Consider the following 26,603-nt stretch of genomic DNA (forward strand, 5'->3'; position numbering starts at 1 on the left):
ATTAACCTAGATCCTCTGCCCATCTGGTCTGTTTTTGATTTTCTAATAAATAAAACTACTTGAGAATTATCAACTCTGACATCAGACATGAACAGACCAGAAGGTTCCGATTTGTTGGTTGAGACTACCTCGCCAACCCGCAAGGCACCGAAAAATGTGAGTGTGAATATTGAATAAAATAAAACGCTCTCCTCTCTAGAACTACAAACATCAGGGAGCGCTAAGCATAATTCCTTCAAAAGCTGGAAAGAGATCGGGCGTCTTGAATCGGGTTTAAAGTTAGATCTCTTCAAGCCCTTCAAAAATTGCTTTAAAGGGAAAAAACTAGTTAGCGGGGGGTTACCCCTTAATTTTAGAAAAAACGATACCCCTGCAATGGATTTAGCTATAGCTGAGTGGGAGAGGCCTGATTCAGACAAAGATACTGCAAACTGCAGGCCGGATAGGGCATTGGATACATTACAATTTAAGTTATGAAGGGCGCAAAAATTCACCCATCTAAGCCACGCGGCCGAATAATCGGCCCATGATCTAGCCGAGAGGGAATTCCTAATACACTGAGGAATCAAATCGAAATCAGCTCCCAAATTGACTGCGGGCAAGGAGTTGGCTCCAAATCTGCGTTGGGTACCTGTAAGCAAAAGAATGACCGCTCATGTTTGCACAGTGAACCCGCCACTGAAGCCCATGCACTCACGCCTTGCTTCGCTTTGATCCAAATATTAAATTTTAGGCATGTTAAAACCAATTGTCTTATAATCAAAGAAGCGCATTTATTTTTAGAGGACAGGGTGTTTATGGAGAGAAGTACTCCTTGATTCAATGAAAAAATGCTTAACCTGGAGTTCTGAATCAAAGAGCCCCATAAATAGAGCCCCAAAAAAATTGCAAAGAGTTCCAGCACCATCTCATTATTTGTGATATGAGAATCCAACCAATGAGATGGCCACTGAACATGACACCAATGATGTGACAAGAGAACACCACATCCGGAAGTGGAATTCACAGAAACAGAGAAGGGGATTGAGTCAGCAGAAATAAAAGCAGTTTGCCAGCAAGACTTTCCGTTAAAATCTGAAAGAAATTCTAACCAAATTTTTACATCCTCCTTCATCTCAGAAGAAACTCTGATATGAGAAGTAGGAGACGATAATCCTTTGGTAGCATCATAAAGCCGTCTAGAAAAAACTCGACCGATTGGAATAATACGCAAAGCAAAATTTAGTAGGCCGAGTAAAGATTGAAGATCCTTTAAGATCACCTTCTTTTTGGTAAGACAATTATTTAGTGCAGTGGATAATTTTACAATTTTGTCCAGCGGGAGTCTGGATTCCATTTTAACCGAGTCTAACGTAACGCCTAAAAACTCGATACAATTACAAGGAAAAACGGTTTTCTCATGGGCAATGGGAACGCCAAAATACTCGCACATTTTAATAAAACTATTAAGTGTATCTAAACAAATTGAAGATTCAGGGGGGCCTACAAACAAAAAATCGTCTAGATAATGCAAAATATTGACATTAGGGGAATTGGATTCCAGTATCCAATGCAAAAATGATGAGAAGCTCTCGAAGTAAAAACAAGACAGGGAAAAACCCATAGGGAGGCATTTGTCAAAGAAAAACTGGTTTTCAAAATAAAAGCCTAATGAATTAAAACCGTTAGGATCTATAGGTAACAACCGAAACGCCGACTTAATGTCCGATTTGGACATAAGAGCGTTCTTACCCATATTCCTAAGCATGTCTATGGCCAAGTCAAATGATGAGTAGCTAACAGAACAGACGTCCTTATCTACCTCATCATTCAAAGATGAACCGGTGGGGTACGATAGGTGGTGAATCAGGCGGAAAGATCCCGTATCTTTTTTGGGTACTAAACCCAGCGGAGAAATACGAAAATTCGGGAAAGGAGGGGAGGTAAAAGGACCTGCGACCCTACCAAGTTCCAGCTCGCTAAAAAATTTTTCTCTAGCTATTTCGGGATTAAATGCCAAAGAGGGAAGATTCCTTAACAACTTACAACCGATCCCTTTAAAAGAAGGCACAAAAAAACCTTTAGAAAATCCGTTAAAAATTAAATTACTGCTCAGCAGATCTGGGTACTTGTTTAGCCAGTACACCAGTCTTTCCAGCTTCACTGGGGTCGAGGCTTTTTGCATTACTGTCCCTGGAAAGTGTTTGCTGAGCGGACTGCTTTTTAAAGCATCGTGACATAGAGTGCGCATTACCGCAAAATGAACACTCGTGTCGAAATCTGCAGTTAGTATTCCACTTACAGACAGAGTCATTAAAAGCAAAACAGACGCCCTTCTTAGGGAGGGCTGATGACACCTGTTTAGCTGAAGACTGTCTCTGAGGCAGCATCAGATTAATCCAAAGCCCGACATCCTTCGTACCCCAGGAGAGGTCAGGATGAACAGCTAACTTTTGCCTAAAGGATTCATCATAATTAATCCAGGCAAAACCGCCAAAGTTGCGGTATGCCTCCAAAATTATGTCAATGTGTTGAAACAATTTACTACATAAATTAGGTGATTTCTCGCCCAGGACCGCCGAATAAATTGAAAAGGCCTGTATCCAATTGTTGAAAGATCTGATGTGACCACGCTTAACGTCATCAGAATCAGATTTTTCATCGCGCCTTTCCAACCTACCCGGCTGATCCCTGCGAGGAAGCAAAGAAAATAAATCAATGTATTGGTTACTCCAAATCAGCTCCTTTGTTGCTGAGCTGAGATGAAAACCAAGGGGAGAAAGCTCACAAGTCAGAGCTTCTTTAAAATGATTCTGAGGAATTACAGTAGAGGATGTGGAAATTCCAGGACTGTTGTCAAAACTGACAACTGTGGGAGAAGGAGATTTAAAAACCTCCCCCAGTGTCTCTGAAACCACATCCTTGATCATATTTTTAAAATCAGCGTGCGAGACAGACAGGGGCACATGAATGTTCTCACCCCTACTGATGGCGTCGCTGCTGCGTCCAGAAGAGTTGCCAGCGCTCCAGCCCTCCATGTTGGGCGAGCGCCGGTGCGAGCCAGCTGAACCTGACCCGATGGAGTCCTCACGCTGCGGGAGCACGCGGTCCGGTGCGGGAGCTGGGATGCTGGAGGAGGCCGCCGCTATCGCCGACAGGGCGCCTGACAGAGGGGTTTCCGCAGCGCTTGTACGGCTGCATCTTACCCCTGAGCTGCCAGCGCTCACTGATGACGCGGCCGATGACGTCTGAGGACGCTGTGGGAGATCTCGTGCTGGGCTGCGAGATCTCCTGGCTGCAGCGCCGCGCGACTTCCTGGATGGCGCTTGAGAGCGGCGTCTAGGTCTCTGTGTCTGGCGCGGTCCTTCCTGCGGTGTCGGCAGCGCTGGAGAGCCCGGAGTTCCATTGACAGACGGCGGTTCTGCAGAATCTTGACGCGAGGACTCGGCCTGGGATGCCGGTAAGGGAGGGGGGGAGACGGCTTCGGAAGCTACCTCATAAGGTTCTATAGCGAGGCAGCTCCTTAGCCAGTCAACCCCACCCTCAGCGCCGGCTCTGGAGATCAGCTGCCGCAGCAAATCTTCCGTCTTGAAGAAGGTCTCTTCTTTTCTTCACTGCTCCAGCGGAATGATGTTCCCTGGTAAAAGCTGGCAAATATATAGCAGAATAAATCTGCCTAACAACCATAACCACCAATAAAAACCATTTGAAATGGGCGCCAAAAGCGCCAGTTAAAACCAGAGCTTCTAAAAATAGCTCACCATGGACATTTAAACTGACCTGAGATTGAACCCTAAATTAAAGCCCAATGTGCATATCTGATCACCACAATAATCCTAAGATCTGTAATGCCATGAGACCCCCCCTTTATTTCATTTTTTGACGGGGGGGGGGCTAGCATTACTTCTTCTAGGTACACTTGCACACCTTGGTCAGAAGGTTGTTGCAAACATCCTAGAGAACTAACCACAGATCTTCTTATGGCTATATCATCACTTCTATGTCTCCTTGTTCCTCTTTACGCTGAAGATATTTCTAAATGACACTGGCTGTATCTTTGTGGTTGCTGTCCTGCTGCAGAATAAATTTTAAGTCAGACACCTCCTTGATGGTATTGCATAATGGATAAATATTTGCCTGTATTTCTCAGCTTTGAGGACACCAAAAAAGGGGCAAAGTAGTGGACGGCAAATGAATCTTAGTGCAACAGATGCAAGATACCTCAAGATTACTTCCCTTCCAAAGTGCCATCAGTCCAGAACCGGCTGTAACCAGTGGGACTCAGCTACATCTATCTCCTGTTTGGATGAGTCTAGACAAATGTAGTCCCCATGGAAGAATTGAGGGCAAAAACCATACCTTTGACATGGAAACAAGGCCAAGTGATTCAACTACCGTATTTTTCGCTTTGTAAGACGCTCCGGATTATAAGACGCACCCCACATTTTGAGGAGAAAAATAGGAAAAAACTTTTTTTAATAAATTGGTGGGGTGTCTTATAATCCATGCGTCTTATTACTTACCAGGGGTTGTGGCTGTGGTGGATCAGGGTCCCAGGCTCGTTGCTGGAGGCAGGAGTGGAGCATTGCTGCAGGCTGGGATGAGGGGTTCTGCAGGGGGCTGCTGTGCTGCAGGGGGGCTCCTGTGCTGCAAGCTGGGATGAGGGGTCTGCAGGGGGCTCCTGTGCTGCAGGGCTGTCTCCGGTGCTGCAGGGCTGTCTCCGGTGCTGCAGGGTCTCTGGCGACATTTTGTGAAAGGCCAGAGCCCCCCGGCAGTTCGTCCATGCGTTCCTGTATGACTGACTCCGGGAAAATGGCCGCCGGAATCTCGAGAGATGAGATCTCAGCGCTGAAATCTCATCTCCCGAGATTCCGGTGGCCATTTTCCCGGAATTAGTCATACTGGAACGCATGGACGAACTGCCGGGGGGCTCTGGTCTTTCACAAAATGTCGCCAGAGCCCCCCGCAGCACCGGAGCCTCCAGCATCACCCGGGGCAGCAGCAGACAACCCCGGCAGCGGCGGCGGACGACAGCGGACACCCCCTCATCCCAGCCTGTAATGGTAAGCGGTATATCCGCTTTGTTAGACGCACTCACATTTCCCCCCAAAATTTGGGGGAAATAAAGTGCGTCTTACAAAGCGGAAAATACGGTATGTTCGAAAACAATGTAACTTGGGTGCAGAAAAATGGCAGCAGATGCTCTGGACTGACGAGTCATCTGGCTGTAACAGAAAACAGTTTGCTGAAAGACTGGAGAAAATACAATAATGCCTGGTTGCAGATAACAGTGAAGCAAGGTGGAGGGTCCTTGCAAGCTTGGGGCAATCTTTCAAAAAAGGAAGTTGAGGATTTGATAAAAATTAAAGAGACCCTCTCACGTGAAAAAAAAAAAACCACACCAGAAATCTGCAGGTTAAATATAGTGTTCTGAACCTGCCCGGAGCCAGCACTTTGTGCCCCGCTGCTGGGAGGAAATGAACTTCTGCCTCCCTCCCGATAGTGTTCGGGTTTTATTCACGGGGTGGTGGCAATGAGACATTCTGCGTGTACAGAGCAGCGGCTGTAACTGTGCCCCCGGCATTGACTGGCAGCAGACTAATGCTGAGCGAGTCGTCAGTCAGTGACAGGGGAGGGAGCGCAGTTACAGCTGCCGCTCTCTATACACAGAGTGGTGACTGCTGCTGTGGGAAAAAAAGTTACACTTCTTCCCAGCAGCAGACTCAATGAGCTGGCACTGGGCAGGTCCCGAAAGCCATTAACCCGCAGATTAACCCCATATGTGCAGGTTAATAGCATTTTTTGGTGTGACAGGTACTCTTTAACGGGGTCCTTAATGCTAATATATGCAGATACTTATCCATCATGTAATACCATAAAGGAGGCATCTGACTCCAAATTTGTTCTGCAGCAGGATAATGAGTCCAAACAGAGCCAAGGAGCCCTGGAAGTGATAATCTGGCCCTGATGTCAACATAATTTATTCTGTGTGAGATTACATTAAAGGATTGAAGATCTGTGGTTAGACGTTTGGGACAACCTCTCTGTCTAGCTCCTTCAAAAAATGTGTGCAAATGCACCCTAAAGAATTAATGCTGTTTTGAGGGCAAAACATGGTCAAACTAAATTGTGATTTGATTTAGATTTCGCTTTTGTTCAGTCACTTTGCATTTTGTTAATTGATAAAAATAAACTATTAAATATTTCTATTTTTAAAAGCATATTTCCTCACACCTGCATAACACTTTTTCACGATACTTACTTTATATATACACATGCATACATGTCATGTCTGAAAGTGTTGGCACCCTTGAAGTAGTTCCATAAAATGAAGTATTTCTCCCAGAAAATTTATTGCGCTTACATGTTTTGTTATACACGTTTATTTTATTTGTGTGTATTAGAACAACATAAAAAAAGAGAAAAAAAGGCAAATTGGATACAATTTCACACAAAAACCCCAAAATGGGTAGGACACAATTGTTTTCAAAACTGTGGGTACACAACTTTGTTTCAAGCATGTGATGTTTTTTTCAACAAAATCACCTATGGCAAGTAGCAGGTGCTGGCAATATGAAAATAACACCTGAACGCAGATAAAAAGGGGAGAAGTTAACTCAATCTTTGCATTGTGTCTGTGTGTGCCACACTAAGTATGGAGAACAGAAACAGGAGAAGAGAACTCTTTGAGAACTTCAGAACCAAAATTGTTGAAAAATATCAACAACCTCAAGGTTACAAGTCCATCTCCAGATATACGGATGTTCCTTTGTCCACGGTGCGCAACATAACCAAAAAATTTACAACCCATGGCACTGTAGCTGATCTCCCTGGATGTGGACCGCAGAGAAAATTCCAAAGAAATTAAAGTTGTTCTGCAGGCTCAGGGTGCATCTGTGTCAGCGCAAACTATCCGTCAATATTTGATTTAAATGAAAAGCTATGGCAGGAGACCCAGGAGGACCCCACTGCTGATATATAGACATAAAAAAAAGCTAGACTGATGTCTGCCAAAATGTACGAGAGTAAGTCAAAATCTTCTGGGAAAGCGTCTTGTGGACAGATGAGACCAAAATAGAGCTTTTTGGTAAAGCACATCATTCTACTGTTTACTGAACACATGAGGCTTACAAAGAAAAGAACACAGTGCCTATACAGTCAAATATGGTGGCTGTTCAAAGGATGTTTTGGGGTTGTTTTGCTGCTTCTGGCACTGGATGCATGTGTGCAAGGCATCATGAAATCTGAAGATTACCAACAAATTTTGGGTTGCAATGTAGTGCCCAGTGTCAGGTTTGTGTCCTAGGTCATGGGTCTTCCAGCAGGACAATAACCCCAAAGATATTTCAAGAAGCCCCCAGAAATGGATTGAAACAAAGCGCTGGCGAGTTCTAAAGCGGCCAGCAATGAGTCCAGATCTAAATGTCATTGAACAATTGTGGAGAGATCTTAAAATTGCTGTTGGGAGAAGGCATCTTTCAAATAATGAGAGACCTGGAGCAGTTTGCAAAAGAAGAGTGGTTCAAAAATTCCAGTTGAGAGGTGTAAGAAGCTTGTTTATGGTATAGGAAGCGATTGCAGTTATGTTGATAGAAAATAAAAAAAGTTGTATTATTAGGAATAAAGGGAGGAAAAAAACAAAAGCGCGTTAGTCATTACAGGTTACACTTTGGGACAGCATCCCTGAGGAAGCCACATAAAGTGACGTAATTCATGCAGTTTTCCTCCTCACACGCTTCTCAAAAATACAAGCTTCGGTATTGATTATTTAATAGTGATGAGCAAATGAGCTCAGTTAACGTGTCATCCGAGCATGCTCATGTGTAATTGGATAACATGGTCGAGTCCCTGCAGCTGCATGCTTTGCAGCCGTTAGGCAATCCGCGCATGTGTAGCTGCTGTCCGACAGCCGCAAAACATGCAGCCACGGGTACTTGAACATATTATATGAGCACGCAAAAGATACTTGATAACACTCGAGCATGCTCAGATAACACGTTATCCGAGCACGTTTGCTCATCACTATTATTTAACCCTTACAGCCTAACACTTTAGGCTTAGGTTCATTCTTGACATTGCTTGTGTACATTGTTTTAGGGTGCACTGTGGATGAACTTTAGCCTAGTTATCAGGGTACCCAGCCCTTCGGTTGTGTTTGTGACAGTTTTGGACACGAATTACAAACCATTTCTATTTTCAATTCTTCATTGCCGCATTCCAGGAGCAATAACTTTTTATTTTTGGGCGACAATCGTGTGAGGGCTTCCTGACTTCAGGCGAAGTTGTACTTGTCGGTAGAATCATATTTTGTGGTACAAATAAGTTATTAGCAGACTTTTAACAACTTTTTTTAGTTTTAGGAGAAAATATACAAAACAGCAATTCTTACATTATATATAGATTTATACAATGGCTAGCATCACACCTCACTATGTATAATTTGACTCGCTGTTTTGTTTTTTATTTTTTTTTAACTAATTCTGGGTGTACACCCCTGTACCTATGTCGTTTTTTTACATTTCTTATTGTTGTGTTACTGTCCTTAATTTATTTTTTAATTCATTTTTGTCTACACTGGGTTTTTATGGCATAGACCCCATTTTGGGGTAGATTTGACGTTTTGATTGATCCTTTTATTCTTCTATTTTTAGGTGTGTGACAAGGCCTACGCATTATTTTTTCAATTCCAATAGCCCACTTTTCTTTCTTCTGGTTAATGGATGCACCTTCTGTATAATGTCTGGCTACGCCACTGTGCAAATTTTACCTCTCTGTGCATTTGTTGCAAAATAGTCCCTCCAAAATTAATAGGTTTTCATAATATCTAAAATACATTTCCTCCAAAATTGACATTATAGGAGATCTACCATGTTAAATGTAGAATACTTTTGGCTCAATGCACCACAAATCAAGTATCTTGCACCACATTTATTATAAGTCTTCCACATTTTTTTGGTATCAACTGACAAGTAGAGGCATACACATTAGATTAATGTCAGTCGATCCCGCCGATATCAACGGTTTTGACCAACAGTCTAATTATTATATATGAGGCTGCCGGTCGACTGATTGTTGGAGGAAATGAGAATTGGGAGTGTCCGGTTTCAGACTGGACGATCATATTTTTCTCCCAGAGACTACCAGCCGGCCGACGTGTAGGCTGGCCGCTTTCTCATGGAGAACACAGGAACGTTTGGTGAAGAATATGGGAGAGTTAGCTAAGAGTGGCTAGGAAGTAAATGGGACTTAATAAAAAAGTGTCACAATGTGCACCAAAATTATGCTGCAAAATATACCATTAAGCATAAGACACTGTGATAAATTCACACTGTTTAAATAGTACAAAGGATTAATTAATCTGCCTCAATGTTTCCAACTCAAGAACTAGTAGAAAAGGCTGTGGACCGAACACGATACTTACCGTGCGGGGTCATTCATGAATTCGATGGATCCTGGAGGTAAGGTGTTTAGAGTGAGGGTATTATTCACAGCAATAGTGATGCGACAGGGAGATCCTAAACTACCTTTTACAACAGTGGATATGTCGACTTCAAATGGCAGGTGTCCTCCTTCATGCTGTGTTACCTGAACACCGTTAACCCACTGCAAACAAGACATAGTAGTATTTAAAGACCAAAAAAATGAAAAGCAAACTCAAATTAAAAAAAAAAATAGAACATATTGGAAACGTCCCTTTTTCCAACACTTTACACACTATTTGCTCTATTTTTTTTCCTGTCTAATGTAATGCTTAGTGGACTATGAGTTTCTTTTTGCGTGGGCAAAATCATAACAGCAGTCCCAGTCAGTCTCACAGACTGTACGCAGCATGGTCTCTATCGCTCCATTCTATTCTTTCTTACCATGTTTGTACACACAGAGTAAAAGGACATTGTTCTTAGGAGTGCTGCGACTCTGTAGTCATACATGTATCACCTTTTATCTGGATAGTCGATAAATGTATTTGAAGAAGCTTATTGCACACTAGTATACATTGAAGAACATGACAGTACACAGTATGGTCCCATATAAAGTTATGTTAAGACATTTTTAACAGAAATCTGGACCTGAAAACAATTTTCCTCTAGGGCAATTTTTTGCTTTCGTTCGCGCCCCCCCCTTTTCGGTCGACATAGCGGCATGAGGGCTTGTTTTTTGCAGGACAAGTTGTCCATAGTAATGTAATTCTCCAAGTCCGTACAATCAAGATAATACCAGACATGCATATATATGGTCATGGCCAAAAGTGTTGGCACCCCTGAAATTGTTCCAGAAAATAAAGTTTTTTTCCCGGAAAATTATTGCAGTTACATGTTTTGCTATACACATGTTTATTTCCTTTGTGTGTATTGGAACACAAAAAAGCAATGCGTTCAACATCATTTTCACAAAACTCCAAAAATTGGCAGGACAAAACTGTTGGCATTTTTCCAAAATTCAGAGTAAAGAACTTTGTTTCAAGCATGTGATGCTTGTTCCAAGTTACCTGTGGCAAGTAAAAGGTGTGGCAATATGAAAATCACACCTGAAACCAGATAAAAAGGGGAGATGTCTGCTTAATCTATGCAGTGTGTGTGTGTGTGTGTGTGTGTGTGTGTGTGTGTGTGTGTGTGTGTGTGTGTGTGTGTGTGTGTCACTAAGCATGGGGACTAGGAAGAGAAGAGTACTGCAAATGTCTATCACCGAGAAAAAATGAGCCGCACAGCACGTGCAATAATAAATCAGCTGCGGTACATATCAAGCATGACCAACGGGAAACCTAATGTCCAGGAGAGGTGCTCGCATATAACAGATGAACGCTGAGAAAATCTTGCAGAAAAAAGCGGCAACACTCACCAATCCGGGTGCGGTCCAAAGACTTTATTGAGGTGTACAGAAGAACATCATACCATCCTCATCACGGCACGGCACGGAGTGTTACAAAGGAATGGAGGTGAGCAGGACGTGACGACGGCCGTTTCGCGCCTGTGCCGGCGCTTCTACGGGTCTGGGGTGCAGAGGAATGACGTGGACGTAAATAGGTCAGAAGGAGACAAGGCCCCTCTTCCCCTCCGGTTCCACGCCCATTCCCTCTGCCATCCCAGGACAAAGTGCAACATGTGTACAAATAAAACCTTATTAAAAACAAAGACCAGACCTATAAATAAGCTTCCTACTGTCAGGGTCTCGAGAGTTTGTCGGGAATATCACAACTACAGGAGAAATTTAGTCATACGCAGCTGCCGCTCACCCGCAACGCAGCACCCTGTAGGCATCACGCGAACTCCTACTTCTCAAATAGATACTCTCACGGGGTCCAGAGGGGAGAGAGGAGTAGGGATAGAGGAGGGGGAAACAGAAAACAGGGAACTCATCGCCTGAGGGCAACTCACCTAAGAGATCATGAGTGCCTCAGGTCCCCTAGAGGAAGACCGACATATCCAACCTGTCATTCAGGCCGGCCGGACCCATTGCGCGCGTGCGCATTATCCATTTGGCCTCCTTTCTAAATAATAGTTTCTGCAAATCACCCCCTTGTACAGGTAAAGCAACCCTCTCCACCCCCGCAAATCTGAGAACCTCAGGGTCCCCTGAGTGGACGTCGCTAACATGATGCCTACAGGGTGCTGCGTTGCGGGTGAGCGGCAGCTGCGTATGACTAAATTTCTCCCGTAGTTGTGATATTCCCGACAAACTCTCGAGACCCTGACAGTAGGAAGCTTATTTATAGGTCTGGTCTTTGTTTTTAATAAGGTTTTATTTGTACACATGTTGCACTTTGTCCTGGGATGGCAGAGGGAATGGGTGTGGAACCGGAGGGGAGGAGGGGCCTTGTCTCCTTCTGACCTATTTACGTCCACGTCATTCCTCTGCACCCCAGACCCGTAGAAGCGCCGGCACAGGCGCGAAACGGCCGTCGTCGCGTCCTGCTCACCTCCTTTCCTTTGTAACACCCCGTGCCGTGCCGTGATGAGGATGGTATGATGTTCTTCTGTACACCTCAATAAAGTCTTTGGACCGCACCCGGATTGGTGAGTGTTGCCGCTTTTTTCTGCAAGATTTTCTCAGCGTTCATCTGTTATGTGCAAGCACCTCTCCTGGACATCAGGTTTCCCGTTGGTCATGCTTGATATGTACCGCAGCTGATTTATTATTGCACGTGCTGTGCGGCTCATTTTTTCTCGGTGATAGACATTTGCATTTCTTTTTTCCGAGCAAGCACGCTGTGCATTTGGAGCGGGCGCATGTTTATTTGACTACCGAGAGAGGTAATAGTCAATTGAAAATGGATCCTGATTGTTCCTCGGTTCGTGTGGGTCTACAGGCCGGCCGGGAGAACGTAATGGACTATTTTAAGGAGTGTGAGCAGGTGGACGAGGTACACATGTTAAGTACCAAGGCCTTGGAATACAAGCTTATGAGTTTGTCGGAGAGAGAGATCAGGCTATTTTGGACAAACAACTCTCTTCAATCTTACAAAGACAACGGTCGAGTCCCGAGAGGGTTGCGGGTGTGGAAGGAAATATCACACTTTAGCAGCGATGCCACGTTTAAATCAGAGTGGGAGAGTATCATGCTAAGGTGCTCCCAAGACCTACTATCGTTGGTTTTAAAGTCCAACGTACAGAATTACGAATTGGTGAATGCTGACATTTGTAAAACTCAAACTGAATTGAAAAATAGGCTCACGGAGAGCCAGTGGACTGCGTTGAATAAGAAGCTGGACAATAGATTAGTCCCCATTCAAGCTGAAATTAAACAGCAGAAAAGGGATAAATTTATCCGTGATAAGGGTGACTATGACTCAGGACAGATTTTTTCTTGGCATAAGGTACACAAGGAGATGCATCAGCCACATCCTTTAGGAGGAAAATCGGGCACTGGCAGGAAACGAAGAGCCAAGAGGCGTAATTCGTTCCGCCGCAAGGACTATTTAACCACGGAGTCGGACTCTAGTCTCAGTGAGGGAACCGCCACGAGCATGGAAGCAGGGGATGGTTCCACACTGGAGACTCCCATGACCACTATAGCCACCACCTCTTTCCCTTTAGGAAGAGCACCCGAAGGGGAAGGCGGCAGCCACGTACCCGCCTGGAGGCACAAGAGGAAGAACGTGTCTTGGAGATAGGGGCTGGGGAGCTTCGGTTTCTGAGAATTGTGTAATAAATTTGACTGATCGTGTATTAGAACCCGCACAATTAGCACTATTATCCAAAGGTCTTAATTATTGTATTCCTGATAATTTTGATTTCCCTGAGTTCCAGGTTGACCTCTTTAAAGCTATCAGAAAAATCCACCTCCACAAAGCCCTTTCGTCTGGTCCTGGTAATACAATGAGTTTGGAAGGGGAACGGCCCTGTGCCATAGGACCATTGGGATTCATGGCAGGTATGGATGGTGAAACGCTGGCGGATGTCCGTGAGGACGCCGCTTTATTGTTGAGTCTCACGGATGATGATTTTATGGCGAGTGTGCCCAGTCAGGTTGCCCCTTTCACAGGTGGAGTTTCTTCCACTTATATGCCAGTGACTTCCCCAGGTAATGTGGTGGATTTGTTTGAGACATTAGTACTGAGGGACATGGAAGCCTTGGTGTACAAACAGGCCCCACATAATTTGACCAATTCAGAGAGGGTTGCACTAAGGGAGATGATGGGGTGGACAGACGTCATTCTGCGACCAGCGGATAAAGGGGGTAAAGTGGTTTTGATACCGAGGGAGATGTATCTGGCAGAGGTGGGTCGGCAACTATCTGGAGACCCAACTAACAGATTTAAAACTGAATTACGTTCCTTTCTGAGGGCATCTGTGGAGTCCGGGGTCATCACGCAGAGAAAAGCCGAGAAATTATTCCCAGAGTTTCCTACCAGGCCCCACTGGTACTATCTCCCCAAAGTACACAAATCCGTCACCCAACCCCCGGGAAGACCCATCGTGTCAGGGGTGGGCTCCCTGACGGAACCCCTCTCCCAGTATTTGGATTGGTTGCTTCGACCTTTGCTCCGTTCTGTCCCCTCCTACATCAGGGACACGAATTCCTTTTTAAACCATATACAGGGCTTTACATGGCAGCCGGGGTTCTCCTTGGCGTCCATCGATGTGGTCAACCTCTATACCAGGATCCCGCAGTCTCTGGGGGTGGATACTATCAGGCGAGTGTTGCACACCACTGATAGGAGTCCTACCTTCATTGATTTCGTATGCGATGGTTTGAGGTTTGTATTGACCCATAATGCATTTACTTTTCTGGACACATGGTATGTCCAGACCACGGGGACTGCCATGGGGACCCCGGCTGCATGTACATTTGCTAATCTGTATTTGGCTGTTTTTGAGGAGATATACGTGTATTCTTCTAAAAATGACTTCCTCAAACACATAAAACTTTATCTGAGATACGTGGATGACGTGTTCCTGGTGTGGGATGGGACGGAGGGGGAGTTTGAGTCGTTTGTTCAGTATCTGAATTCCTCCAACACCATGGGGATGGCTTTTACTTCTGTGTTTGGGGGCACTAGTTTGCAATTTTTGGATGTGGCGGTTGAAATTCACGGTGAAGGGATTTGCACTTCCATCTACCGTGAATCTACCGCCACTAATTCACTCCTGCACTACAATAGTTTTCATCCGGAACACACTAAGCGTTCACTGCCCTACAGTCAGCTTCTCCGTACGAGAAGGATTAACAACACACAATCGGGCTTTGAGGAGCAATCTGGAGATTTGTGTGCGAGACTTCGTGAGAGAGGCTATCCAGGGAATTTGCTACAGGAGGCTGTCGAACGTGTGAATGGACATGAACGAGGTAGGGTCGATGGGACCAGAACCCCGGTGGGGCAACGTTTCACCTTCTGTTTTCGTTATGGTCCAATGAACCAGGAGATAAGGGCGTCTATCAGGAAGCACTGGCACATACTAGCGGGTGATAAAGATCTGTCGGATAGGGTGATGGGCGGGCCTCTCATTTCCAATAGGAGGAGTACACGAATCAGGGATGTATTGGTCCGCAATCGTGTGTCCAACCCCAGATCAGGATGGTTAGAACAATCAGTCCCTAAAGGCAATTATCGTTGCGGTTTTTGTGTCTCTTGTTGGTATCATATTACCGGACGAGTACTCAATATAGGTCCTGTTAGTCATACAGTCCAGCAATTCATTTCGTGTAAGACCGATTATGTGGTCTACGTGGTATTATGTCCTTGTAAGAGATTTTACATAGGAAAGACCATTCGCCAATTATGTGTTCGTTTTAGGGAGCATTTCAGATCGGTTCGAACAGGCAAAGGAGTACCCAGGTTAATTGAACATGTTAGAGACGTCCACTCAGGGGACCCTGAGGTTCTCAGATTTGCGGGGGTGGAGAGGGTTGCTTTACCTGTACAAGGGGGTGATTTGCAGAAACTATTATTAAGAAAGGAGGCCAAATGGATAATGCGCACGCGCGCAATGGGTCCGGCTGGCCTGAATGACAGGTTGGATATGTCGGTCTTCCTCTAGGGGACCTGAGGCACTTATGATCTCTTAGGTGAGTTGCCCTCAGGCGATGAGTTCCCTGTTTTCTGTTTCCCCCTCCTCTATCCCTACTCCTCTCTCCCCTCTGGACCCCGTGAGAGTATCTATTTGAGAAGTAGGAGTTCGCGTGATGCCTACAGGGTGCTGCGTTGCGGGTGAGCGGCAGCTGCGTATGACTAAATTTCTCCCGTAGTTGTGATATTCCGGACAAACTCTCGAGACCCTGACAGTAGGAAGCTTATTTATAGGTCTGGTCTTTGTTTTTAATAAGGTTTTATTTGTACACATGTTGCACTTTGTCCTGGGATGGCAGAGGGAATGGGTGTGGAACCGGAGGGGCCTTGTCTCCTTCTGACCTATTTACGTCCACGTCATTCCTCTGCACCCCAGACCCGTAGAAGCGCCGGCACAGGCGCGAAACGGCCGTCGTCACGTCCTGCTCACCTCCTTTCCTTTGTAACACCCCGTGCCGTGCCGTGATGAGGATGGTATGATGTTCTTCTGTACACCTCAATAAAGTCTTTGGACCGCACCCGGATTGGTGAGTGTTGCCGCTTTTTTCTGCAAGATTTTCGAAGAGAAGAGTACTGTCTGAAGACTTCAGAACCAAAATTGTTGAAAAATATTAACAATCTCAAGGTTACAAGTCAATCTCCAGATATACTGATGCTCCTTTATCCACAGTGCGCAACATAATCAAGAAATTTACAACCCATGGCACTGTAGCTAATCTCCCTGAATGTGGACAGCAGGGTAAAATTGATGAAAGGTTGCAACGCAGGATAGTAAATATGGAGCACAAGCAGCCCCAATCAAGTTCCAAAGAAATTCAAGCTATCCTGCAGGCTCAGGGTGCACCAGTATCAGCGCGAACTATACGTCGACATTAGAAAGAAATTAAAGGCTATGGAAGGAGAAACAGGAGGACCCCACTGCTGATAAAAAGACTTTAAAAAAGCTAAACTGCAGTTTGCCAAAATGTACGCGAGGAAGCCAAATTCCTTTTGGGAAAGCATCTTGTGGACAGATGACACCAAGAGAGGAGTTTTTTGGTAATGCAAACATTCTATTGTTTACCAAAAATTTAATGAGGCCTACAAAGAAAAAAAACACAGTACCTACAGTTAAATAAGATGGAAGTTCAAAGCTGTCTTGAGGTTGTTTTAATGCCTCTGGCACTGGGTGTCTTTTCTATGTGCAAGGCATCATGAAATCTGAAAATTACCAACGGATTTTGTGACTCAATGTAGTGTCCAGTGTCAGAAAGCAGGATTTGCATCCTAGGTCATGGGTCTTCTATAAGGACAATAACCCCAAACATAGCCTTCAAGAAACACACAAAAATGGATTGAAACAAATTTCTGGAGAGTTTTGAAATGGCCAGCAATGAGTCCGGATATAAATCCCATTGAATACCCGAGGAGATATCTTAAAACTGTTGTTAGGATAAGACATCCTTCAAATATGAGAGACCTGGAGCGGTTTGCAAACGAAGAGTGGTCCAAAATTTCAGTCAAGAGGTGTAACAAGCTTATTTATGGTTAAAGGAAGTGATTGAGTGCAGTTATTTATTCCAAAGGTTGTGCAATCAAATATTAAAGTTGAGAGTACCAACAATTTTATCCTGCCCATTTTTGGGATTGTGTGTGAAATTATGTCCAATTTGACTTTTGTTTTTTTCAGTTTTTTGTGTGTTGTTCCAATACATACAGAATGAAATAAACATGTGTATAACAAAACATGTATAATTGCAATAATTTTCTGGGAGAAATATTTCATTTCCTGGAACAATTTCAAGGATGCCAACACTTTCTGCCATAAATAAATAAATATATATATTTTTTAATGCAGTCTCATTTTCAGAAACTCAAAGTTTTTACCTTTTCATCAATGGAGAAGTTTGAAGGATTGCTTTTTGTGGGGTCAACTGACATTTCCACTGATACGATTTCGGGGCTCATAAGACGTTTGATTGCCATTTACTGTATTGTTTTTAAGGTTCGGTGACAGAAAAAGTGCAATTCTGGTGTTTTGATTTTTTTTCTCGTTACAGCATTTACCGATCGGGTTAATTAATTTCATGTTTAAATTTAGAACATTTTTACAGAAGTGGTGATACCAGATATTTTTCTTTATTTTAAATTGGGAAAAAGTTACCTAAATGCCCGTCAGAGATCTATGGAAAACAATTAGGTGGGAAGCTGTACTTAACTGTTCGGTGACGCCAAAGGTGCACAAAGAGCTTTAAGGGTACGTTCACACAGGACTTTTTTGCTGCTTTTTTTTGCTGCTTTTTTTTGCTGCTTTTTTTTATGCTAATTTTCAGCTGCTTTTTACAGTACCAGTAAAGCCTATGAGATTTCAGAAATCTCATGCACACACGTTGGTTTTTTGTTTGATCAGTATTTTCTGCTTTGCTGCTTTTTTTGGACATAGGGCATGTCACTTCTTTCAGCGTTTTTGCAGCGTTTTTTCACCCATTGACTTGAATGGGTGATGAAAAAAACGCTGCAAAAACGCTGAAAAAACGCATGTAGCATTATTTGCTGCGTTTTTTGTGCAGAAAATCATGGCCAGCAGGAAGGGATCTCACAGCCAAGAGCTTAGGGGTGTGGTTAGTGAGGTGTGAAGAGCCATTGTGAGTCATTGTGAGGTGTGAAGAGCCATTGTGAGGTGTCCTGATTGTGATCTATTGTGAAGGAGTTCCTGGTAGTAAGGTGTGAAGAGCCATTGTGAGGTGTGAAGAGCCATTGTGAGGTGTCCTAGCAGCTGAAAATTGGCATAAAAAAAGCAGCAAAAATCTGCAGCAAAAATCTGCAGCAAAAAAAAGCAGCAAAAAAGTCCTGTGTGAACGTACCCAAAAAACGCACCAAAATAACGCACCTAAATTAGCATAAAAAAAAGCAGCAAAAAAAAGCAGCAAAAAAGTCCTGTGTGAACGTACCCTAAAATGAGTTGAACAATCTCTGTCATTATGGTGATCGGTGGTTGTCCCCTACCAAATTCATCTTTAAAGATGTTTTCCTGGACTTTTCAAAAGTTGGCAAAGTGTCAGGAGCTTTATAATATACAGAAATAACCATTACTTACTTCTCGAATCTTATGCCTCTCGGGCAGTGAGGATGCCCCATCCATTATTTCCACAGCAGATGCAGTCAATCCCTGGCCTCGAAGGTGAGGTTTGCACATATAGCATCCATTGGCAAACATCCCATCCATTATTCTCCTAACCCTAAATCCAGTGATAGGCTTCAGAGCCATGTGAGTACTGGATGGGAAGCAAGTGCTGGAACTTACTGGGGACATTACTGAAACTTACTGGGGACATTACTGAAGTGATGGAAGGGGTAAGTAATGTTTTTTTTTTTTCATTTTATAACTTTCCCTACTATTTTCCCCCCTTTAGAAAGAATCCAGAAAACCTCTTCACTGTAAAATAAAAAGCGGTGGCCTGATCATGAAATAAAATCTAGACATATCAGCGGGATATCAATCGCCTAGCCTTCTAGGATTCAGAGCTTCTGATATCAAGCTCTATTCCTACATAAGCATCAATTATATAGGTTTGTATATTCCTTAGTAATGCAGTACTCACCACTATAGAGAAATAATGGGCACTGCCAACGCGCAGTACGATTCTGTTAGAGGCCAAGTCTTCCAACCAGCGACTGGGCACCCAAACTTCTTTATCATACCATGCCCATCCAATGAAATTTCTTAAGCCAATGTCCTGAGTGATATCGTTGTAGCTGGCAGGCACTGGCATGTCTAGAACAGGGCCAGTCTATGGGGTGAAACATTGCAGAGGTTATTATATTTCTGTATAATCAAGTGTATAAAGACCTAGCTTATCACATCACTAATCACATATGTGAATGTATCAAATGTGTGCAAATCAGTTAACATTGGTTGCCTGCAACCCTGCTCTTCCACGCAGCGGAGTGCGCCTGCCCCAGCCCTCCAGCGCGCCACAGCGTCCCCTGCTCCAGCCCTCCTGCGTGCCACAGCGCCCCCTGCTCCAGCCCTCCTGCGCGCCACATGCTCCAGCCCACCTGCACAGCACAGCGTCCCCTGCTCCAGCCCTCCTGCGTGCCACAGCGCCCCCTGCTCCAGCCCTCCTGCGCGCCACAGTGCCCCCTGCTCCAGCCCTCCTGCGCGCCACATGCTCCAGCCCACCTGCACAGCACAGCGTCCCCTGCTCCAGCCCTCCTGCGCGCCACAGCGCCCCCTGCTCCAGCCCTCCTGCGCGCCACAGTGCCCCCTGCTCCAGCCCTCCTGCGCGCCACATGCTCCAGCCCACCTGCACAGCACAGCGCCCCCTGCTCCAGCCCACCTGCACAGCACAGCGTCCCCTGCTCCAGCCCTCCTGCGCCCCATGCTCCAGCCCACCTGCACAACACAGCGTCCCCTGCTCCAGCCCTCCTGCGCCCCATGCTCCAGCCCACCTGCACAGCACAGCGTCCCCTGCTCCAGCCCTCCTGCGCCCCATGCTCCAGCCCACCTGCACAGCACAGCGACCCTTGCTCCCGCCCACCTGCACAGCACAGCGCCCCTGCTCCAGTCCACCCTGTGTGGCAGAGCACAAAAAGACTGATAATGTGACGGAAGAAAAAAATCATTGACTTGTTGAGCGTTGCCAGGAAGATAAGGATCCAAGAGTATAAAGTATAAAACTTTTATTACACTACGTGTTTTGGAGTCGATCTGTGAAGGAGTTAAAGCTGTTAGAACAGATATCAGAGGATGTTCCTATTATAGTTAACTGTAAACTGGACAGTATAGACATGTAAAAAAAAAATTGTACTCATGATACAGATTTCATGAGAGACAGGAGTCCTCCAAAAAAAGATGCAAGGAGAAAAAATATCCAAGAAATTTTATGTCCTACTCCTAAGTGATGCATACAGATGCACAAAAACACTTAATCAAATAGATTGCCTTTATGGAGGAAGCAGTGATAAAACAAAAAAGAATTACGGTAAACAAAGTTAGATATTGCACGCTGCGCTTTTCAGTTTTTGATTTTCCACAAATATTTAAAATAACCAATACATTTCGTTCAACTTCACAATTGTGTTCCACTTGTTGTTGATTCTTCACCAAAAAGTTACATTTGGTATCTTTATGTTTGAAGCATGATATGTGGGAAAAGGTTGAAAAGTTCCAGGGGGCCGAATACTTTCACAAGGCACGGTATGTATTACAATCTAACTAATCCTCACTATGCGGGGAGGACCATACGATCACTACTCAAAATGATGACTAAGCAGAGATATCACATTTGCAATGGGTTACTAACCACAGTTTATCGAGACACTATTTAACAGAACATCAAAAAGGTCCAAGCAGTTAAAAATTAAACAATAATAGAACAGACACCAGAGGATAGCCCTAACTGCTTTAAGAAACTTATTAATAGAGAATCCTAATGGATTTTCAAACAATCAGCTTTAAAGCCTGGTGGTTTGAATGAAGGTATACGAAATAAGGAAGGGTTAATATGGCGAATCCTCCCAGAGGCTAGCCCAGGCTAACTTCCTTAGTGGATAGAAAAACTCAGATCATTCATACATCAAGTCACATATAGGGGATTAGAATATTGTATTTTAATCATGTTTTATGTGTATTTCCAATTTTGTATAATTAATTTACTATGTTATCAGTGACCTATATTAGGGTCATCATTAGTAATATCCGGTAACTATACATCTGATGAAGGGACCTAATCGGCTCCGAAACGCATAGTGTAATAAAGGTTTTAATGCTTGAACAGCCTCACACATACTGTCCAGAACTGGCGACCTTCCATAATGGTGGCACGAGGAGCCTCCATATATCTGTCATTCCCATGATGAATCTATGAGAAGAAACGCGTCGGGCGGTGGGGTATGAAGGAATTATGATTGACCCATGTACTCGGCTATGAATATGGAGATATTAAAAAGCCACATTGAATGGGTGAGATGGTTCTTTTATTATATCAGAAAGAATCCTGGGCCACATGAACGGTTTCTGTATTGGATGTAGATATGGTGACCCCTTGGGTGGGATACCTTTTACAAGCTGTTTATTTTGTAATATAATAAGCTAGGTTCTAATACTCTGTATATGTAATAGGCTATGTTCAATTTTACAGTTACTGTTTTTTTCTGGATGACAAGAGAAATATTACCATTAAAGCTGTATGGGTGTTACAAATGTACGTTAACCCTAGGCCTATGAGTCCGAGAGTAATTTAAGCTTTGCTCCCCTTTTAAACAAATTTATGTAGTTATTCTAAATGCTATGGATTATAGTATAAAACCGAGTTCTAAGGGAATAGCATTTGGTTGATTGTCGACAAGGTTGCGGACCTGATGGTCGTTTGGCGGTGGTCCGCATGTTTTTGCTGCATGATCTAATTTATGGTAGTACCCAGCTATTTGTGTGCTGCTACACTCCATTTTATTATGCAACACTTATACTGCACGTGAGAATGGTTTTAGTTACCGTAATAACAATAAAAATTAATTGTTAATTCCTCCTACAGGCTAATAAAGGTTTCATATTTACCTCTTGGATCCTCATCTTCCAGGCAGTGCTCACCAAGTCCATGATTTTTTAGCTTCACATTACCAGTCTGTAGACCCCATACACGAGGGCCCGGGATTCAGCAGACGCAGCTGACGGAATAAGGGTATGTGCACACGTTGCGGAATGGTGTGGGGATTTTTGTCGGCACTGATTTTGGTAAATCCGCAGAAAAATCCACACTGCGGAATTACCGTGGTTTTCCACCTGCGGATTCCTATTGAGGAGCAGGTGTAAACCGCTGCGGAAACCGCTCAAAGAATTGACATGCTGTGGAATAAACAACACAGCGTTTCCGCACAGTTTTTTCCGCAGCATGTGCACTGCGGATTTGGTTTTCCATAGGTTTACATGGTACTGTAAACTCATGGAAACTGCTTCGAATGCGCAGCGGCAAATCCGCTGCAGATCCGCAACAAAATCCGCAGCGTGTGCACATAGCCAAAGACCACTCACACTGCCCGACACAAGCAGCTGAGTAACAACTCGCATTTCTTTCCCTTCTGATTTCCTACATATTAGAGCTGGCACTGATGAGAATGGTCCTTTGCTACACAAAAAGATGCCACTGCTGACAAGGGTACTGTACTATGCACAAAAGCTGGCACTGTGTTGGGTAACGTGCTTTGCCACTCAGTCAGCACCAAAGGCAATGGTGCTATGCCCACACCAGAGCTGGCACCGGTGACGATGCTCTGTCATATAGAAGAAATAGCACCAGTGGGGCAAACTGCTCTGCTACACATGAAAGCTGCCACACACATAGGAGCTGCCTCTGACAGGAAGAGGCTTTACTACAAAAAATAAGCCTGCACCGTGGTGGGTGGAAGTCACACAAAGAGAGGGCACCAAGGGGGGGGGGGGGGGGGGGTTCATTGGTACACACAAGAGCTGGTAATGGTGAGAAGGGTGCATTACCACACATAGATACTGACTAAGGTGGGGTGCTTTGCCAGGGTGTTGGCCCTGTTGAGAAGAGTGGGTCACATACATGAAGGCTGGCACTGGGGAGGCGGGGGCACTGGTGAGGAGGGGGCACTGACACACAGGAGCTGGCACTGGTGAGGAGGGGGCACTGACACAGTAGCTGGCACTGGGGAGGAGGGGGCGCTGACACACAGGAGCTGGCACTGGGGAGGAGGGGGCACTGACACAGGGGCTGGCACTGGGGAGGAGGGGGCACTGACACACAGGGGCTGGCACTGGGGAGGAGGGGGCACTGACACACAGGAGCTGGCACTGGGGAGGAGGGGGCATCAGGTACACATAAAATTGGCCATTTTTATGCGCTAAACGCTCTCATTTTTCATATTTCTAGTGCAGTATTGCAGTTCAGTTTTCATGTTTGCATGTCTTAGCGCTGCAGTGTGCTGCCTTTTTTACTTGACTGTATATGAGTTGGTTACTCTAGGTTCAGCACCTGTTCACACTTAGTCTATGTATGGATGTGACGGTCAGTTTTTTCAAATATATTATTTAGCCTTCTGACTGAGCACTCCGCCTCCTAGCCTCAGGTGTTTTAATTACAGCAGGTCCAGCACCCCTCCACAGAGAGAGAGAATATGAGTCTAGGAAGAGGTTTTTCACAGGTACCCATTCACATGGAGACGTTTATTCTCAGCGAGGTAGGCAAGCGTAGGACCTGATATAAGAGAGATGCCGTAAAGGGGCTATCAGGTACACATAAAATTGGCCATTTTTATGCGCTAAACGCTCTCATTTTTCATATTTCTAGTGCAGTATTGCAGTTCAGTTTTCATGTTTCATGTTTGCATGTCTTAGCGCTGCAGTGTGCTGCCTTTTTTACTTGACTGTATATGAGTTGGTTACTCTAGGTTCAGCACCTGTTCACACTTAGTCTATGTATGGATGTGACGGTCAGTTTTTTCAAATAAGACACACAGGAGCTGGCACTGGGGAGGAGGGGGCGCTGACACACAGGAGCTGGCACTGGGGAGGAGGGGGCGCTGACACACAGGAGCTGGCACTGGGGAGGAGGGGGCGCTGACACACAGGAGCTGGCACTGGGGAGGAGGGGGCGCTGACACACAGGAGCTGGCACTGGGGAGGAGGGGGCGCTGACACACAGGGGCTGGCACTGGGGAGGAGGGGGCGCTGACACAGGGGCTGGCATTGGGGAGGAGGGCGCGCTGACACACAGGGGCTGGCACTGGGGAGGAGGGGGCGCTGACACACAGGAGCTGGCGCTGACACACAGGAGCGCCTGGCACTGGGGAGGAAGGGGCGCTGACACACAGGAGCTGGCACTGGGGAGGAGGGGGCGCTGACACACAGGAGCTGGCACTGGGGAGGAGGGGGCGCTGACACACAGGGGCTGGCACTGGGGAGGAGGGGGCGCTGACACACAGGGGCTGGCACTGGGGAGGAGGGGGCGCTGACACACAGGGGCTGGCACTGGGGAGGAGGGGGCGCTGACACACAGGGGCTGGCACTGGGGAGGAGGGGGCGCTGACACAGGGGCTGGCACTGGGGAGGAGGGAGCGCTGACACACAGGGGCTGGCACTGGGGAGGAGGGGGCGCTGACACACAGGGGCTGGCACTGGGGAGGAGGGGGCGCTGACACACAGGGGCTGGCACTGGGGAGGAGGGGGCGCTGACACACAGGGGCTGGCACTGGGGAGGAGGGGGCGCTGACACACAGGGGCTGGCACTGGGGAGGAGGGGGCGCTGACACACAGGGGCTGGCACTGGGGAGGAGGGGGCACTGACACACAGGGGCTGGCACTGGGGAGGAGGGGCGCTGACACACAGGAGCTGGCACTGGGGAGGAGGGGGCACTGACACACAGGAGCTGGCACTGGGGAGGAGGGGCGCTGACACACAGGAGCTGGCACTGGGGAGGAGGGGGCGCTGACACACAGGAGCTGGCACTGGGGAGGAGGGGGCGCTGACACACAGGAGCTGGCACTGGGGAGGAGGGGGCGCTGACACACAGGAGCTGGCACTGGGGAGGAGGGGGCGCTGACACACAGGAGCTGGCACTGGGGAGGAGGGGGCGCTGACACAGGGGCTGGCACTGGGGAGGAGGGGGCGCTGACACACAGGGGCTGGCACTGGGGAGGAGGGGGCACTGACACACAGGGGCTGGCACTGGGGAGGAGGGGGCACTGACACACAGGGGCTGGCACTGGGGGGGAGGGGGTGACATGCTCCTATCCCGTTATTAGAGACGCAGCAATGTCCGCCATCCCATTGCCTGGCTTGTGAGGTCGCCCAGTAACGGAGCTCAGAGGACACCAGACCTGGGCACACTCCGGGCACTTACCTCTCTCAGCCACCGTCCGTACCACTGCCGCCGGAACCCCTCATCTCTGTCAGGGGAATTATCCGCCCGGAAGCTCCAGATACCGCTCAGCTCCTTCAGCTCCCTGGTGGAGGTCTCCCTCGGATATAACATGCCGCCACCCAGCACAGCAGTGAGGCCTGTGGCCAGGAGCAGCATCGTCCAGCAGCCCCATAGTCCGCACATGGCCGCGGTCTGCTCCAGCCCTGTTCTCTCCCTGCTCTGTGTGTGACAACGGCGGCAGGTCACATGATCCGCTCTGTCACGTGATGGAGGAAACTAACTGGGGGAGAGAAGGCGGGTGGGGTTATGGTGAACTCATCTGCGCTCCCACTGCCAGGACCGAGTGTACCGTCATGTGCTGTGAGTATGTGCACACGTCAGGAATGTGAGAAAAACCTGACATCGTTCCCAGGAAATCCGCATGCGTTTTTGGTGCGTTTTTTAAGCGTAAGTGTAGCGTTATTAACCACACATAAAGTTGTTTAAAAAAAAAGGGCTCCCATGAGGTTATTTCCTGTTCCAACCCCTCTTCTCCATTTTGCCTTCTTGTTGCATTCAACATGACGCACGTTCAGCCCCATTGGCGTCTTACCCCACAACAGAACCATCTTTTGCTGCTGACGGCACTGCTCTTGCTGCACCACCACAGCGAGCAGGTGAGGCTACGTTCACATTAGCGTTAAGCTAATGTGCGTCGGGTTTGCGTCGGCGACGCAGCGGCGACGCATGCGTCATGCGCCCCTATACTTAACATGGGGGACGCATGCGTTTTTTTTGTTGCGTTGTGCCACACATGCGTCTTTTTTGCCGCAAGCGTCGGACCAAGAAAACGCAACAAGTTGCATTTTTCTTGCGTCCGATTTTCGGCAAAAACCGACGCATGCGTCGCAAAACGCAGCGTTTTTGCGTGCGTTTTGCCGCGTTTTTGCGTGCGTTGTGCGTTGCGTCGCCGACGCAGCGGCGCACAACGCTAGTGTGAACTTAGCCTAAGATAATGTCATTAGATGTGCACACTTTGCGGATATGCCGTGTTTCTGATGCTGTGGATTAGAGCTCCATCGCAATCCGTCGTTTTGGGAAAAAAAACGGATCCTGCAAATGTGCCCGCAGGATGCGTTTTTTTCCCATACACTTGTATTAGCGACGGATGGCCACATGTCGTGCAACAGATGCGTCGTGTTTTAGCGGACCGTCGGCACACAAAAAGTTCCATGTAATGATTTTTTGTGCGTCACGTCCACCATTTACAACCGCG

At 46.3% G+C, this 26,603-nt stretch overlaps 1 protein-coding gene across 1 annotated transcript in view; it reads right to left on the reverse strand.

Annotated features, from left to right (window-relative positions):
- GUSB (glucuronidase beta) overlaps positions 1 to 25,531 on the reverse strand; it is a 77,789-nt gene extending 52,258 nt beyond the window's left edge. The window contains exons 1-3 of the mRNA XM_077296375.1: positions 25,328 to 25,531; positions 19,066 to 19,254; positions 9,401 to 9,582 (exon numbers count right to left, since the gene is read on the reverse strand). Coding sequence (XP_077152490.1) covers positions 9,401 to 9,582; positions 19,066 to 19,254; positions 25,328 to 25,531 — 575 coding nt within the window. The remainder of the gene's footprint in view (positions 1 to 9,400; positions 9,583 to 19,065; positions 19,255 to 25,327) is intronic.
- Positions 25,532 to 26,603: the final 1,072 nt, after the last annotated feature.

The sequence above is a fragment of the Ranitomeya variabilis genome, chromosome 3 (genome assembly GCF_051348905.1).
Source record: "Ranitomeya variabilis isolate aRanVar5 chromosome 3, aRanVar5.hap1, whole genome shotgun sequence".
In the NCBI taxonomy this organism is placed as follows: Eukaryota; Metazoa; Chordata; class Amphibia; order Anura; family Dendrobatidae; genus Ranitomeya; species Ranitomeya variabilis.